Here is a 16,544-nt window from a genome sequence, read left to right as displayed (position 1 = left end):
GTGTTTTCCTGTTTGCTTATGGCGGAATACAGCTCATCGATTGCGGTCCTAGTGCCAGCATCGGTCTGTGGTGGTTTGCAGACAGCTACGAAAAATACAGATGAAAACTCTCCAGGTAGATAGTGTGGTCTACAGCTTATCATGAGATACTCTACCTCAGGCGAGCAAAACCTTGAGACTTCCTTAGATATCGTGCACCAGCTGTTGTTAACAAATATACATAGTCCGTCACCCCTTGTCTTACCAGACGCCGCTGTTCTATCCAGCCGATACAGCGTATAACCAGCCAGCTGTATGTTGATAATGTCGTCATTCAGCCATGACTCTGAGAAGCATAAGATATTACAGTTTTTAATGTCCCGTTGGTAGTTTATTCTTCCTCGTAGGTCATCGATTTTGTTTTCCAATGATTACACGTTAGCTAGTAAAACGGAAGGCAATGGGGGTTTATTCAATCGCCTACAAATTCTCCGAAGGCAGCCTGACCTCTGACCTCATTTTCTCTGTCTTCTCCTCACCCAAATGATGTGGATTTGGGCCTGTTCCCGGGAAAGCAGTATGTCCTTCACGTTGGACTCGTTAACTTCATTAGGGTAGGGGGCACTATTTTCACCTCCGGATGAAAAGAGTGCCCAAAGTAAACTGCCTGCTACTCAGGCCCAGAAGCTAGGATATGCATATAATTGGTAGATTTGGATAGAAAGACTCTAACGTTTCCAAAACTGTTAAAATAATGTCTGTGAGTATAACAGAACTGATATGGCAGGCGAAAAACGGAGAAAATGTATCCAGGAAGTGGGATTATTTTATGTTTGTAGTTTTCTATTGAATGCCATTACAGTATCCATTGACTTAGGACTCAAATTGCACTTCCTATGGCTTCCACTAGATGTCAACAGTCTTTAGAAATTGTTTCAGGCTTGTATTCTGAAAAATGAGGGAGTAAGACCACTTTGAATGAGTGGACCATTCAGTGTCTGAGGTTTTTCACGCGCACGACTGAGAGCACGCCTTTCTTGTTTTCCTTTTATATTGAGGAAGCTTTTGTCCGGTTGAATTGTTATTGATTATTATGACTAAAAACAACCTGAGGATTGATTATAAACATCGTTTGACATGTTTCTATGAACTTTACAGATACTTTTCGGATTTTTCGTCTGTCTGTTGTGACTGCCTTTGAGCCTGTGGATTACTGAACAAAACGCGCGAACAAAACGGAGGTTTTTGGATATAAAGAGGGACTTTATCGAACAAAACAAACATTTATTGAGTAAATGGAAGTCTTGTGAGTGTAATCATACAAAGATCATCAAAGGTAAGTGTTTAATTTTATCACTATTTCTGACTTGTGTAACTCCTCTACTTAGCTTGTTTGTAAGGATTTGTCTGCTGGGCGCTGTTCTCAGATAATCGAATGGTATGCTTTTGCCGTAAAGCTTTTATGAAATCTGACACCGTGGTTGGATTAACAAGAAGTTCATATTTAATCTCTCTGGGCTAGGTGGGCTAGGTGGGACGCTATTTTGACACCCACCAAGTTTGGTACTCACCAAACTCAGATTTACTATAAGAAAAATTGGATTACCTTTGCTGTTCTTCGTCAGAATGCACTCCCAGGACTTCTACTTAAACAACAAATGTTGGTTTGGTTCCAAATAATCCATAGTTATATCCAAATAGCGGCGTTTTGTTCGTGCGTTCAAGACACTATCCGAAGGGTAACGAAGGGTGACGCGCCCGGCGCGTTTCGTGACAAAAAAATTCAAAATATTCCATTACCGTACTTCGAAGCATGTCAAACGCTGTTTAAAATCCATTTTTATGCGATTTTTCTTGTAAAATAGCGATAATATTCCGACCAGGAGTCGTTGTTTTGGTTCAAAGACTAAGAAAGTAAAATGGACTCTTCACGTGCACGCGCGCACCCGTCTCATTGTTCTCAGATCGATCACTTACCAAATGCGCTACTGTTTTTCAGCCAGTAACTGTAGAGTCATCATTCAACGTTCTGGCGCCTTCTGAGAGCCTATGGGAGCCTTAGAAAATGTCACGTTACAGCAGAGATCCTTTGTTTTGGATAGAGATGACAAAAGGCCAAGAAATGGTCAGAGAGGGCGCTTCCTGTTTGGAATCTTCTCAGGTTTTGGCCTGCCATATGAGTTCTGTTATACTCACAGACACCATTCAAACAGTTTTAGAAACTTTAGGGTGTTTTCTATCCAAATTGTATGCATATTCTAGTTACTGGGCAGGAGTAGTAACCAGATTAAATCGGGTACGTTTTTTTATCCGGCCATGCAAATACTGCCCCCTATCCCCAACAGGTTAAACCGATGTATAACACTTGTATGTTTTATGAATTTTTATAATGAGTATTTCTGTTTTGGAATTTAGCGCTCTGCAATTTCACTGGATGTTGGCCAGGTGGGACGGTAGCGTCCCACACCCCCTAGAGAGGTTAAAGGACAAAAAAGCTTCTGACAGTTCGTGGTGAGTAATCGCTGTTCTGGTGTCCAGAAGTTAATTTCGGTCATAAGAGACGGTAGCAGCAATATTATGTACAAAATAAGTAAAACAAGAAATAAGTTACAAACAATAAAAAAAAACAGTTGGTTAGGAGCACGTAAAATGTCAGCCATCTTCTCCGGCGCCATGATACATTCCGCCAAACTAAATTACAGTTGTGGCCTAAAGTTTTGAGAATGACACAAATATTAATTTCCACAAAGTTTGCTGCTTCACTGTCTTTAGATATTTTTGTCTGATGTTACTACGGAATACTGAAGTATAATTACAAGCATTTTATTAGTGTCAAAGGCTTTTATTGACAATTACATGAAGTTGATGCAAAGAGTCAATATTTGCAGTGTTGACCCTTCTTTTTCAAGACCTCTGCAATCCGCCCTGGCATGCTGTCAATTAACTTCTGGGCCACATCCTGACTGATGGCAGCCCATTCTTGCATAATCAATGCTTGGAGTTTGTCAGAACTTTGTCAGAATTCTCAATGGGATTAAGGTCTGGGGAGTTTCCTGGCCATGGACCCAAAATATCGATGTTTTGTTCCCCGAGCCACTTAGTTATCCCTTTTGCCTTATGGCAAGGTGCTCCATCATGCTGGAAGAGGCATTGTTTGTCACCAAACTGTTCCTGGATGGTTGGGAGAAGTTGCTCTCGGAGGATGTGTTGGTACCAATCTTTATTCATTGCTGTGTTCTTAGGCAAAATTGTGAGTGAGCCCACTCCCTTGGCTGAGAAGCAACCCCACACATGGATGGTCTCAGGATCCTTTACTGTTGGTATGACACAGGACTGATGGTAGCGCTCACCTTGTCTTCTCCGGACAAGCTTTTTTTCCAGATGCCCCAAACAATCGGAAAGGGGATTCATCAGAGAAAATGACTCTACCCCAGTCCTAAGCAGTCCAATCCATGTACCTTTTGCAGAATATCAGTCTGTCCCTGATGTTTTTCCTGGAGAGAAGTGGCTTCTTTGCTGCCCTTCTTGACACCAGGCCATTTCAAAAAGTCTTCACCTCAATGTGCATGCAGATGCACTCACACCTGCCTGCTGCCATTCCTGAGCAAGCTCTGTACTGGTGGTGCCCCGATCCCGCAGCTGAATCAACTTTAGGAGACTGTCCTGGCGCTTGCTGGACTTTCTTGGGCGCCCTGAAGCCTTCTTCACAACAATTGAACCGCTCTCCTTGAAGTTCTTGATGATCAGATAAATGGCAGATTTAGGTGCAATCTTACTGGCACCAATATCCTTGCCTGTGAAGCCCTTTTTGTGCAAAGCAATGATGACGGCACGTGTTTCCTTGCAGGTAACCATGTTTGACAGAGGAAGAACAATGATTCCAAGCACCACCCTCCTTTTGAAGCTTCCAGTCTGTTATTTGAACTCAATCAGCATGACAGAATGATATCCAGCCTTGTCCTCGTCAACACTCACACCTGTGTTAACGAGAGAATCACTGACATGATGTCAGCTGGTCCTTTTGTGGCAGGGCTGAAATGGAGTGGAAATGTTTTTTTGGGGGATTCAGGTCATTTGCATGGGAAAGAGGGACTTTGCAATTAATTGCAATTCATCTGATCACTCTTCATAACATTCTGGAATATATGCAAATTGCCATCATACAAACTGAGGCAGCAGACTTTGTGAAGATTAATATTTGTGTCATTCTCAAAACTTTTGGCCACGGCTGTACATGATACATTTCCAGGTCAGTGCTAAATTACAATCATCAAAGTCTATTTTTTCCAGAGGTTTCTGTGCATTTTCCATGGCGATTTATTTGTAGATTGGAATGTTAGTTACTCATGAATCTGCTTGTCCAATAGCCAGTTAGCTTTTAGCATAGACTCACTCACGATAGCCAGCTAGCGTTGACTTTGGGCTCAATGACTAGCTTGTAAATGCGGTACTTTTCCAAACTGTCACCTGGGATGTATTCTTCATTTACATCGATGAGATCCAGGTTATTTTGAGTACCGCTGCTACCATGTTTCAATATGCTTTGTGTTGTAGTCACGACAGACAAAGATATAGTCAAGCAAACTTTACTATGCATGTTGTCAACCAGCACATCCAGTACATGAAGACGGTAAGTAACAATTGGTTTCCGTTTCCTGTGTAACATCAATATGATTAACATCAATATTGCTACAGAGGCCACTGTGTTCTTGGGGACCTTCAATGCTGCAGACATTTTTTGGTACCCTTCCCCAGATCTCTACCTCAACACAATCCTGTCTTGGAGCTCTATGGACAGTTCCTTCAACCTCATGGCTTGGTTTTTGCTCTGACAGGTGTGTGCCTTTCCAAATAACGTCCAATCAATTGAATTTACCACAGGTGGACTCCAATCACGGTGTAGAAACATCTCAAGGATGATCAATGGAAACAGGATGCACCTGAGCTCAAATTCGAGTCTCATAGCAAAGGGTCTGAATTGTTATGTAAATATGGCATTTCTGTTTTTTATTTTAAATAAATTAGCAATAATTTCCAAAAAGCTAATTTCGCTTGGTCATTATGGAGTATTGTGTGTAGATTGATGAGGGAAACAATAATAATAATTTCATCCATTTTAGAATAAGATTAACGTAACAAAATTTGGGAAAAGGTAGGGGGTCTGAATACTTTCTGAATGCACTGTATATTGTCCCTTTTGTCTAATCACTATTATTATCATTATTATTGAGTATTTATTATAGTTTTTGTTTTTACTGTTATTGTTGATGTTCTCTCACTTTGCTTTAGCAACAGCGGCTTTGTCATTCACGCTGAGAGAGAGAGGCTGTCACAGACACAGCTGACTGAATTGAGAAGTGTGATATTTTAGAAATATTTCATAGATATATTTTTACCCTTTTTAGCCTGAAGGAACAGCTGCTGTGGTAAATGACTCTACCTCTATGCAACCAAGCAGCCAAGAACACCATGTACTAAAAGTGATGCTGAGTTTAATGTGGAGCTCATAGTAAGACTCACAAACTAAAAGTACATCTAATCCTTTCATTCTCAGTCCAACACTGAGCTCTCAGAGGCTTCTGAGTTCAAACCACAAGTTGGGAAGCACAACATTGTCTCCAGCAATACCTTGAAATGGGTAATGAATGTGTGTATATACAGTACCAGTCAAAAGTTTGGACATCACCTCCTCATTCAAGGGTTTTTCTTTATTTTTACTATTTTCTACATTGTAAAATAATAGTGAAGACAAAAACTATGAAATAACACATATGGAATCATGTAGTAACCAAAAAAGTGTTAAACAAATCAAAATATATTTGAGATTCTTCAAAGTAGCCACCCTTTGCCTTGATGACAGCTTTGCACACTCTTGGCAGTCTCTCAACCAGCTTCAACTGCAATGCTTTTCCAACAGTCTTGAAGGAAATAAATTCCACAAATGAACTTTTAACAAAGCACACCTGTTAATTGAAATGCATTCCAGGTGACTACCTCATGAAGCTGGTTGAAAGAATGCCAAGAGTGTGCAAAGCTGTCATCAAGGCAACGGTTGGCTGCTTTGAAGAATCTCAAATATAAAATATAATTTGATTTGAACACTTTTTTGGTTATTACATGATGCCATATGTGTTATTTCATAGTTTTGATGTGTTCACTAATATACCACAATGTAGAAAATAGGAAAAATAAAGAAAAACCCAGTAATAAGCATGTGTGTCCAAACTTTTGACTGGTACTGTATACACTACCGTTCAAAAGTTTGTGGTCACTTAGAATGTACATATTTTCCATGAAAACATACATGAAATGAGTTGCAAAATGAATAGGAAATATAGTCAAGACGTTGACAAGGTTATAAATAATGATTTTTAATTTAAATAACAATTGTGTCCTTCAAACTTTGCTTTCGTCAAAGACTCCTCCATTTGCAGCAATTACAGCCTTGCAGACCTTTGGCATTCTAGTGGTCAATTTGTTGAGGTAATCTGAAGAGATTTCACCCCATGCTTCCTAAAGCACCTCCCACAAGTTGGATTGGCTTGATGGACACTTCTTATGTACCATACGGTCAAGCTGCTCCCACAACAGCTCAATAGGGTTGAGATCCAGTGACTGTGCTGGCCACTCCAATACAGACAAGAATACCAGCTGACTGCTTCTTTCCTAAATAGTTATTGGATAGTTTGGAGCTGTGCTTTGGGTCATTGTCCGGTTGTAGGAGGAAATTGGCTCCAATTAAGTGCCGTTCACAGGGTATGGTATGGTGTTGCAAAATGGAGTGATAGCCTTCCTTCTTCAAGATCCCTTTTACCCTGTACAAATCACCCACTTTACCACCACCAAAGCACCCTCAGACCATCACATTGCCGCCACCATGCTTGACAGATGGCATCAAGCACTCCTCCAGCATCTTTACATTTTTTCTGTTCGGATCACAAAGAAGAACATTCGTGAGAATGTTCTTCTTTGTGATCCGAACACCTCAAACTTAGATTTGTCTGTCCATAACATTTTTTTCTAATTTTCCTCTGTGTGTTCTTTTTCCCATCTTAATCTTTTATATTTATTGGCCAGTCTGAGATATTGCTTTTTCTTTGCAACTCTGCCTAGAAGGCCAGCATCCCGGAGTCGCCTCTTCACTGTTGACGTTGAGACTGGTGTTTTGCGGGTACTAGTTAATGAAGCTGCTAGTTGAGGACTTGTGAGGCGTCTGTTTCTCAAACTAGACACTTTAATGTACTTGTCCTCTTTCTCAGTTGTGCATCGGGGCCTCCCACTCCTTTTTCTATTCTGTTAGAGCCAATTTGCGCTGTTCTGTGAAGGGAGTAGTTCACAGCGTTGTACGAGATCTTCAGTTTCTTGGCAATTTCTCACATGGAATAGCCATCATTTCTCAGAACAAGAATAGACTGACGAGTTTCAGAAGAAAGTTATTTGTTTCTGGCCATTTTGAGCTGTAATCGAACCCACAAATGCTGATGCTCCAGATACTCAACTAGTCTAAAGAAGTTTTATTGCTTCTTTAATCAGAACAACAGTTTTCAGCTATGCTAACATAATTGCAAAAGGGTTTTCTAATGCTCAATTAGCCTTTTAAATTGATAAACTTGATTAGCTAACACAACGTGCCATTGGAACACAGGTACGATGGATAAAAAATCTGCCGTTTCCAGCTACAATAGTCATTTACAACAATAACAATGTCTACCCTGTATTTCTCATCAATTTGAATTTATTTTAATCGACAAAAAATGTGCTTTTCTTTCAAAAACAAGGAGATTTCTAAGTGACCCCAAACTTTTGAACGGTAGTATATATATATATATATATATATATATATATATATATATATATATATATATATATGTGTGTTGGTGTGCGTGCTTGCGTGCGTGTTTACGTGCATGTGTGTGCGAGTGGGTGTGATAGAGTGAGTGAGTGAGTGACTGACAGACAGACAGACAGACTGTATGAAAGAGTGAAAGGGATGTAGTAAATGTGTGTGCGTACATACGTGCTTGTGTTTTGTTTCTGACCGTCCCTCTGATTCTCTGATTCAGCAGACTGTTTACGACCCGGTGAACTGGTTGCCGGGGAGCTAGTCTGACCATGGCTGCCGGTGTGGCTTTGGGGGAGAGCCAGCTTCAGAGGATTATCAGAGATCTGCATGGTACGTTGCCATTGAGTGTGCGTGAGGCTGCGTGTGGTTGCTCGCGTCAGTCTCTTTGTGACAACGAGTGCGTCCGGGCCTGTGTAAATGTGACAGGGGGAGACCACCACTGTCTGCTGCCAGAGAGTGAGAAAGAGAGAAGGATCGTAGAGGTCAAGTGACAGAGGGGTTGCAGTGGCCTGGATGTGACTGGCTTGGCATTGGCTACAATCCAGACAGCATTTCTTTCCACACTTTGGTTGTCCCCGCTCCTCATTGGGAGGACATCATGGAGCCGACCCTCTCCCCCAGCCCCCTGGGGTGTGCTCCCTAGAGTGTGGCGGGGGCGACCCGAAAGGCCCTGTCAGCATGCAGCAGGAGAGAGGGGGTGCTCAGCCTCCCGTCGAGCGTCTTTCCATTTTTTTACGCTGGATGAGAGGCAGGTGGGTAATGTACTGAGCTGGGATGTGTGAGAAAGGTGGAAAGGGACTGGAGAAGGTTTTTGTGGAGGTAGAGATGAAAGGGGGATCTGGGGAGGGATTGGGGAGACATGCCAGGGTGGACATGCTGAGCTTTCGACTCCATCTGTTTTGACCTGTATATGACCTGGAAACCATTGAAATGTATCCAGGCCGCGGTGAGGATATTCCATCTGACTGTCTGTATGTGTGGTGCGTGTTGTATGTGTATCTGTGTGTCAGTGTGGGACCTCAGTTTGTTTGTCATTGAATGGTGGGATCGTTTTCTCTGAGCTGTAATAAGCACAGAAACCCTGGAATTTCTAGAACCTAACTAAAAATGCTCCACAGGTTTTATTTATTTTTATTTAACCTTTATTTAACTAGGCAAGTCAGTTAAGAACAAATTCTTATTTACAATGACGGCCTACCAGGTAACCGTGGGTTAACTGCCTTGTTCAGGGGCAGAACGACACATTTTTACCTTGTCAGCTTAGGGATTCGATCCACCGAACGCTCTAACCACTAGGCTACCTGCCTCCCAAAAAGGTAGCAGCACTATCGGATTAGATGGGTTGACGTTGTTTTGCATTTTGTTCAGGAGAAATAGGCTATCAGGTCAGAGAGAAATCATATTAATGTGTTTCTCTCAGCAGGTAAAGGGCATGTAGCTACTGTAGTAGAAACTCTCCGTTTTTGTCAGTGATGTCTGAGTGTGGGGAATGCACGTGTATAGTCGATGTATATGCCTTCAAGTGTGTTTACATCTGTTTTTGTTCTGTGATGTACTCTCTCCTCTCTCTCTCCTCTCTCTGAACCACAGATGCTGTTGCTGAGCTCACTAAAGAGTACAAGGAGAATGGGGAGCCAATAACAGATGATAGTCCCAATCTGCACAAATTCTCCTACAAACTGGAGTACCTGCTGCAGGTGAGTCCTTGGGTGGTGGATCTTCCTTGATACACATGGGAAACTGTAGAGTGTGAAAAACCCAGCAGCATTGCAGTTCCTGGCACACTCAAACCGGTGCGCCTGGCACCTACTACCAAACCCCGTTCAAAGGCACTTGAATCTTTTCTCTTGCCAATTCACCCTCTGAATGGCACACATACACAATCCATGTCTCTAAACTTAAAAATCCTTCTGTAACTTGTCCTCTCCCCTTCATCTACATCGATTGAAGCGGATTTAGCAGGTGACATCAATAAGTGATCGTAGCTTTCACCTGGATTTACCTGGTCAGTCTATGGCATGGAAAGAGCATGTGTTTCTAATATTTTGTACTTTCTGAGTATAAATGTAAACATGAGTAATAGTGACCAGTAGCAGGATAAAATAGATCGATACTAATGGTAATGGCAATCAATAATCAATGTATAGTAGTGTAGTGGTTGTAATGCATCTAGTCAATAGTAATTTTAGCAGCAGCGTAGGTGTGAGGGGGAGCAGTAGTTGTGAGCCATTTAAGTCTTATGGCCAGGGGATAGAAGCTGTTTAGCAGTCTGTTGGTCTGAGCCTTGATGCACCGGTACCATCTGCCAGATGGGAACAAGGCCCTAGCACGCAATGACTACATCAAGCTTGTGACTCTACAAACATGTTGGATGCATTTGCAGTTAGTTTTGGTTTTGTTTCAGATTATTTAGTGCCCAATATAAATGAATGATAAACAATGTATTTTGTCATTTGGGAGTCACTTATATTGTAAATAAGAATAGAATATGTTTCTAAACACTTCTACATGAATGTGGATGCTACCATGATTACGGATAGTCCTGAATGAATCATGAATAATGATGAGTGAGAAAGTTACAGATGGTCAGAGATCATACCCCCAAGCCATGCTAACCTTCCCTGGAGAGGTTAACATGTCTCTGGGGTATAACCTTTGACCCTCTATAACTTTCTTACTCATCATTATTCACGATTCATTCAGGATTATCCGTAATCATGGTAGCATCCACATCAATGTTGATTTCTTGATTTTAGTTTGTTATTATTTGTGTACTTTGGCATTTTACTGCACTGTTAGGAGCTAGTAACACAAGAATGTTGCTGCACCTATCTGCTAAACTGTGTACACATCCAATAAACTTTGATTTGATTTAGGGGTGGTTTCCCAGACACAGATTAAGTCTAGTCCTAGACTAAAAATCTAATCTGTGTCCAGAAGAATCCAAGTCAAATCAAGGCCAACCTGCTATGTTCACCAATATGGCATTGTTCACATCGCTATACAGTATGTCATGTAAGATTTGTTGCTAACACGTCATCTATACTATTCAGTTTGACCAGAAGGAGAAGACAACATTTCTTGGCACAAGAAAAGACTACTGGGATTATTTCAGCGACTGTCTGGCCAAGATCAAAGGCGCCAACGATGGTATCCGCTTTGTCAAATCCATCCCAGAGGTATGGAGATCAGCACTTTTAAAAGTCAATTATAAGGATTGTCAACTGTTATTACACAACATTTAGTAGTAATTCATATGTAATGTTGTTGTATCTTCAGAGGTTTTTTGCCACTGTTTTATGGGTCCCAGCAAACACTGTCACCATTTCTGTTTAACCTCTGTCGGAAGTTATGTATAATATTACAGTTTTGGGTCTTATTGTTTTTTTTTTTTACCTAATGTGAAATAATGAAGGAACAAATAAACTTGATCTACAAATCATGTACCAAATCCACTCAGACACATTTTTCAGAACAGTGATTGAAGGTATTGAAATCGGCCTGATCGCTAATACTCCTGACATTGCAACTGTCATGGATTGCTTAATTAACGTATATGCATTCAGTTCTCTGTCTCACTGATAACTAGGTAACTGCCAAAATAAAGTAAACACTTGAGTAATTGAGCGATTTAAAAAGTATATTGAAAGCAGGTTCTTCCACACAGGTGTGGTTCCTGATTTAATTAAGCAATTAACATCCCATCATGCGTAGCGTCATGTTTAAAAATGCCCAGTTAACTATTTATTTTGGCTACCATGGCTAGAAGAAGAGATATCATTGACTTTGAAAAAGGGGTCTCAAATGAGCATACGGGGTTAAAGTGTGTGTGTGTGTGTGTGTGACCAGATCTCAACCCAATTGAACCCTTATGGGAGATTCTGTTTTCCACCACCGTCAACAAAATACTAAATTATGGAATTTATTGTGGAAGAATGGTGTCGCATCCCTCCAATATAGTTCCAGGCACTTGTGGAATCTATGCTAATTTGCATTTAAGCTGTTCTGGCGGCTCGTGGTGGCCCAACACCCTATTAAGACACTTTATGTTGGTGTTTCCTTTACTTTGCCAGTTACCTGTAGTAATAAAGACGTGGGAGAATTTGGCATTCTGCTGGGTGGTGGACGCTAGCCATGAAACACAAATACTCTTTGTTAGCAGGATCTACACAACAGATGTTGTTGAATATGGATGAATGATTATAAACCACTTTTGAGGAATTAAAATGTCTGACAAATGTTGATTTTGAACTATCCTTTTAACGGACATGTTCAAGAAGCACATATGCTCATTTTAGGCCTCATTGGTGCTGCAGATGAACAACTATCACATATATTTGCTGTACAGCACTGTGAATATGTTATTTGCTTCCCCCTTCCAGCTGAAGACATCTCTGGGGAAGGGCAGGGCTTTCGTTCGCTACTCCCTGGTGCACCAACGACTGGCCGACACGCTGCAGCAGTGTCTGATGAACCAAAGGGTAACCAGGTAAAACTCAACCCGGCACAGGATTTACAGAGGTCATGGGTTAAAAACCCTGAGGCAAAGAGGGGTTCATCTCTCAAATACGTATCACACTTGGGAATGGCAAAGTGAGGAGAAAATCTCAAACCTGACACCACTTCTCGAACAGTTTTAGGGGTTGAACATGGATGCGTAGGGTCAAATTTGGGGAACATAATGATGTTTGGCTAAATTAAGGGACTGTTAATGTTTTGGTTGAAGTGACAGTTCATTAGACATAGACTACTATTCTGAGATTTGGACTGATCTGACGGTAAGTTAATTGTTTCAAGTGAACGTCATTTCCTTTCATTTCTCTTCCCTTGTGGGGTTTTACTTCTGTAAACCTATTTCTCTGTTCCTCAGATGAGTAAAGAGAGTGTGCCTGTACCATGACACCAAAGGTTACTGGAAGCAGTGTCCAGTGGGTTTTGGAGGGGTTTAGATGTTTTCAGATGCAGTCAAGATATATTGTACAGATCTGCTTCTCGAAAAGTTGCTTCTCCCTTCGTAGAGTGTCGTGTCTGTATGCTCGATGTACTTGTGAAATGTATCTGTGTGTTTACAAAAGGGATGTCCATTTTTCATATATGCACTGTACTTTTTGTGAGGGTCAAGATAATTGAATATAACGAACAGGCTAAGTATATTAGTGAAGGTATTTCTATGTGAATGTGTGTTGGTATGCCTATTTCTCCTCTCATTCTATCAATATGCTTATCTTCTTCTCTGTGCAGTGACTGGTACTATACTCGCAGCCCCTTGCTGAAATCCCACCTCAGTGTTGACATCATAAGTCACCTGTATGAGCTCAACGAGGTCCAGTTTGACGTGGCCTCCAGGGGTCATGACCTTGATTCGTCTTGGCCCACCTTCGCAAGGTAACCAATCACAAAGACAGAGTGGTTTATAATACATCCCATTCTCCAGGTGCTGTGCATTGGACTGAGGAATTGATGTAGATTAAAACGATACTTGATGTCACCTCATCACGTGTTTTCTGATCTCCAGGAGGACACTGGGCATGCCAAACTCACCTGGCCACATGTGGAAACCACCCAGTCGCAGCTCTAGCATCAACAGTCTGGCCAGCACCTACTCACAGGTACTGACACAGCCAGCCTTCCTCCTCAAAGCTTTTATTCTGCTGGCACTAATATGGTTCTATTATGAACTGGTCATATCTTAACATATTGCTAGTCATATTGCTAAGATTATACCATAATGAAACGTAAAACCATAAAATGAGTGTTGTCATCTGCACTCAATCTAATACTCTCTTTCCCCAACCCCCTAAACCACCGCAGCAGGCTCATGAGTTCCTTGGCAGCCCTGACAATGGCCCAAGCATTCTGAGCGAGTTGAACGAGTTGTTGCCTTCCAGCGTAGAGGGGAGTATGTTGGACGAGCTCCGCCTGGAGCTGGACCAGTCGGAGCTGAAGCAGCGGGAGCTCCTGGACAGGGTACAGCAGATGGGGGAGGAGGGTGCTGAGCTCAGGAGTGTGGTGGTGGAGCTACAGAGGCAGCTGGACGTGTCGCTGACCGCCCAGGAGAAACAGCAGGGTATGCAAGGGACCCTGAAAGACCTGGAGGCACGGGAGGAGGCCTTGTCCTGCGAGCTGGAGTCCCTGAGGGCCGGGGAGAAGGCCAGGGAGACCGAAAATTGGCACCTTCAGGAGAAGCTGGCAGCCGCAGAGGGGAAGAACGTAGAACTAATGGCCAAACTGGATGGCGTGTTGGATGAGAAGGGCCAGCAGGCGACTAGCTACTTTGACTCAGCACAGAAGATCCATGAGCTACTGGACAGACTGAAGGAGGCTGAGAGGGGGAAGATAGAGGCTCTGGCAGAGGGAGAGGATAGGAGAAGACAGGCCGACAGGCTGGCAGATGAGCTAAGGGTCAAAGAGGTGGCAGAAAAGAAGGATGAGGCCAAGCTCGAGTCGCTGTCAAAATCCATTGCAGACGGGAACGCTAAGTTTGCGGAGTGTGCAGAGGAGCAGCGTAATGCCATTGACAAGCTCCAGGGGGCATTGACTTTGAGAGAGAAGGAGGTCAACAACCTGCAGAGGCAGCTGCAGGACCTCCAGAGTGTTCTGGAAGAGATGGAGAGACAAGCAGAGGAGGCCAGAAACAGAGCAGAGGAGGAGAAAGTTGAGATCCAGGAAAGCATAGGCAGTCTGAAAGAGGCCTTGGAGGTGGAACTACTCTACTTGAAGGAGCAGTTGAAGAGCAGAGAGGCGGAGCTGCTCTCCAGCATACAGAGGCTTCAGCACCTGGAAGTCCAGAGCCATAGCCTGACAACGGAGAGGGACATCCTGATCGCCAACCTCTCCAAGCTGGAATCCAGCATCAGGGAGCAGGCCAATAAAATCGAAGAGTACAAGACTCAGTGCACCAACCTGATGGAGCTGAATGGGAAGTTGCTGGGCACAGTGAAGAGGAATGAGGAGCTGAAGAAGGAGCTGGCAGAGAGCCGGGCAGCCCTGGAGGGCGAGGTGGCCGCTCTGAGGGCGTCTGACAAGCAACTGAGGGGCCAGCTGGACGACGCCAAGGTAACAGTGGATGAGAAGGACAGGAAGTTGCGTGAGGAGAACCGGGCCTTGGACGAGAGTTTACAGAGGGCGGCCATGGCCGCCGCGGTCTCAGATGCCTCTATCAAACGGCTGGAGCAGGAGAACCAAGGCCTGAGCGAGGAGCAGGCTACGGTGAGGGCGGCGCTGAGCTCCATGCAGGAGGAACTGAAGTCCATCCACGGGCAGATAGGAGAGCTGGAGAAGAGCTTGGGGGCATCCCGCAGGAGCGAGGCCAGCCTACAGGAGCAGCTCAAAGACAGGAAGGCCCAGCTAGAGAACAAAGAGAAGGGCTGTGCAGAGCTCCAGGCCATGGTGGAGGCCCTGGAGGCCAGAGGAAGGGCACTGGAAAAGGCTAAGGCAGATGCAGAAAATGCCTGTGCCAAAAAGACAAAGCTGATAGAGAGGGTCACCACTGAGAAACAGATGGTGGAGAGAACACAGCTACAGAGAAGCTCTGCCCAGGCCAAGGAGAGCCAGGAGGTAGCCGCCAAGCTGACTATGGTGGAGGGCCAACTGGAAGTGAACATGAAGGAGGTGTCCAGGTTCCAGGCAGAAGTGATGGATTTGAGAGTGCAGCTGAAGACCTCTGGGGAGGACAGGATGAGGAGCCAGGCCCAGCTGGAGGTGATGGAGGCCCAGAAAGACGCACTCAGGACCCTAACTGAGCAGCTCAAAGCCCAGACCGAGGCACTTAACCAGAGGCACGTGGCCGAGCTCCTGCAGTGCAAAGAGAGGGAAGAGGCCCTGAGTAGGGAGCGTGACCAGGAGGCAGCCATCCGGTCCGAGTCGGCTGCCGCAGAGGCCTCCGCCAGGGGAGAGCTGGCTACGCTAAAGGCCCAAAATGAGAGGCTGGCCATGGAGAATGCTGAGATACGTGAAGGCCTCCACCGGGCCAATACAGAGATGGCAGAGCTTGGGATGACTATCTGTAGACTGACAGCAGAAAGGGAGGAGGCCAAGGAAGGCTGGGCGGGGGAGGCAGACAGGATAGGGGAACTGGAGGAGAGAACTTCCGGGGAGGTGGAGCGGCTGGAGGCCTGCATGGCTGCCATGCGCCAGGAGAACACCAGCCTAAGAGAGGAACTGAGGATGACAGAGAACCTTCCAGGAGCCATACTGGAGCTGCAGGACAAGCTGGAGAAGGCAGAGGGCCAAGTGAGGAGCCTCCAGGACTCCAGTCTGGAGGAGATGGAGGCGGTCAAGTTCCAGATGAGCTCCGAGGGCATGAATCATCAGAACCAGATCAAGGTGAGTTTGGCTGGAGTTCTGTCAAAAGCCTGTGACATGGGGTAAATTATTGTGATTAATTAGACAATTAATTACAATGTGTGAATCAGAACACATTTACCTCTTTATAAAACAGTGTGCTTTTGCTGTGCAGGAGCTGCAGAATTCTCCTCACTTTCATGTTTTTGAATGACCGATTGGCACAATTTGAACACTTGTATGTTTTGCTCTCTATCCAGAGTCTGAAAGATGAGTTGGGGAAACTGAGGGTCCAGCTGCCTAAAGAGCAGGAGAAAGTGTCCAGTCTGGAGGCCAAAATCTTTGAGATAGAGGTCTGTATCTTCACCTCTTTCATTATTCACATATGACAGAGAACATTATAATAGACACAGGGCTCTATTTTAACAACTCTAATGCA

The 16,544-nt window shown here is 43.8% G+C and overlaps 1 protein-coding gene across 3 annotated transcripts in view; it reads left to right on the top strand.

The window, feature by feature from the left end:
* The window catches only part of LOC115158030 (FYVE and coiled-coil domain-containing protein 1), a 60,989-nt gene that overhangs the window by 7,429 nt on the left and 37,016 nt on the right, over positions 1 to 16,544 (top strand). The window contains exons 1-9 of one of the 3 annotated variants that reach the window (XM_029706491.1): positions 5,378 to 5,617; positions 8,043 to 8,152; positions 9,413 to 9,519; positions 10,876 to 11,001; positions 12,205 to 12,311; positions 13,064 to 13,207; positions 13,338 to 13,431; positions 13,634 to 16,147; positions 16,366 to 16,458. In XM_029706491.1, the coding sequence (XP_029562351.1) occupies positions 8,092 to 8,152; positions 9,413 to 9,519; positions 10,876 to 11,001; positions 12,205 to 12,311; positions 13,064 to 13,207; positions 13,338 to 13,431; positions 13,634 to 16,147; positions 16,366 to 16,458 (3,246 nt within the window). In that variant the 5' untranslated portion in view covers positions 5,378 to 5,617; positions 8,043 to 8,091. Of the gene's footprint in view, positions 1 to 5,377; positions 5,618 to 8,042; positions 8,153 to 9,412; positions 9,520 to 10,875; positions 11,002 to 12,204; positions 12,312 to 13,063; positions 13,208 to 13,337; positions 13,432 to 13,633; positions 16,148 to 16,365; positions 16,459 to 16,544 lie in introns of those variants that run through there. The other 2 variants (XM_029706488.1, XM_029706490.1) reach the window with 2 other exon arrangements.

The sequence above is a fragment of the Salmo trutta genome, chromosome 22 (assembly GCF_901001165.1).
Source record: "Salmo trutta chromosome 22, fSalTru1.1, whole genome shotgun sequence".
Lineage (NCBI taxonomy): Eukaryota > Metazoa > Chordata > Actinopteri > Salmoniformes > Salmonidae > Salmo > Salmo trutta.
This window is presented reverse-complemented; position numbering and strand designations above follow the sequence as displayed.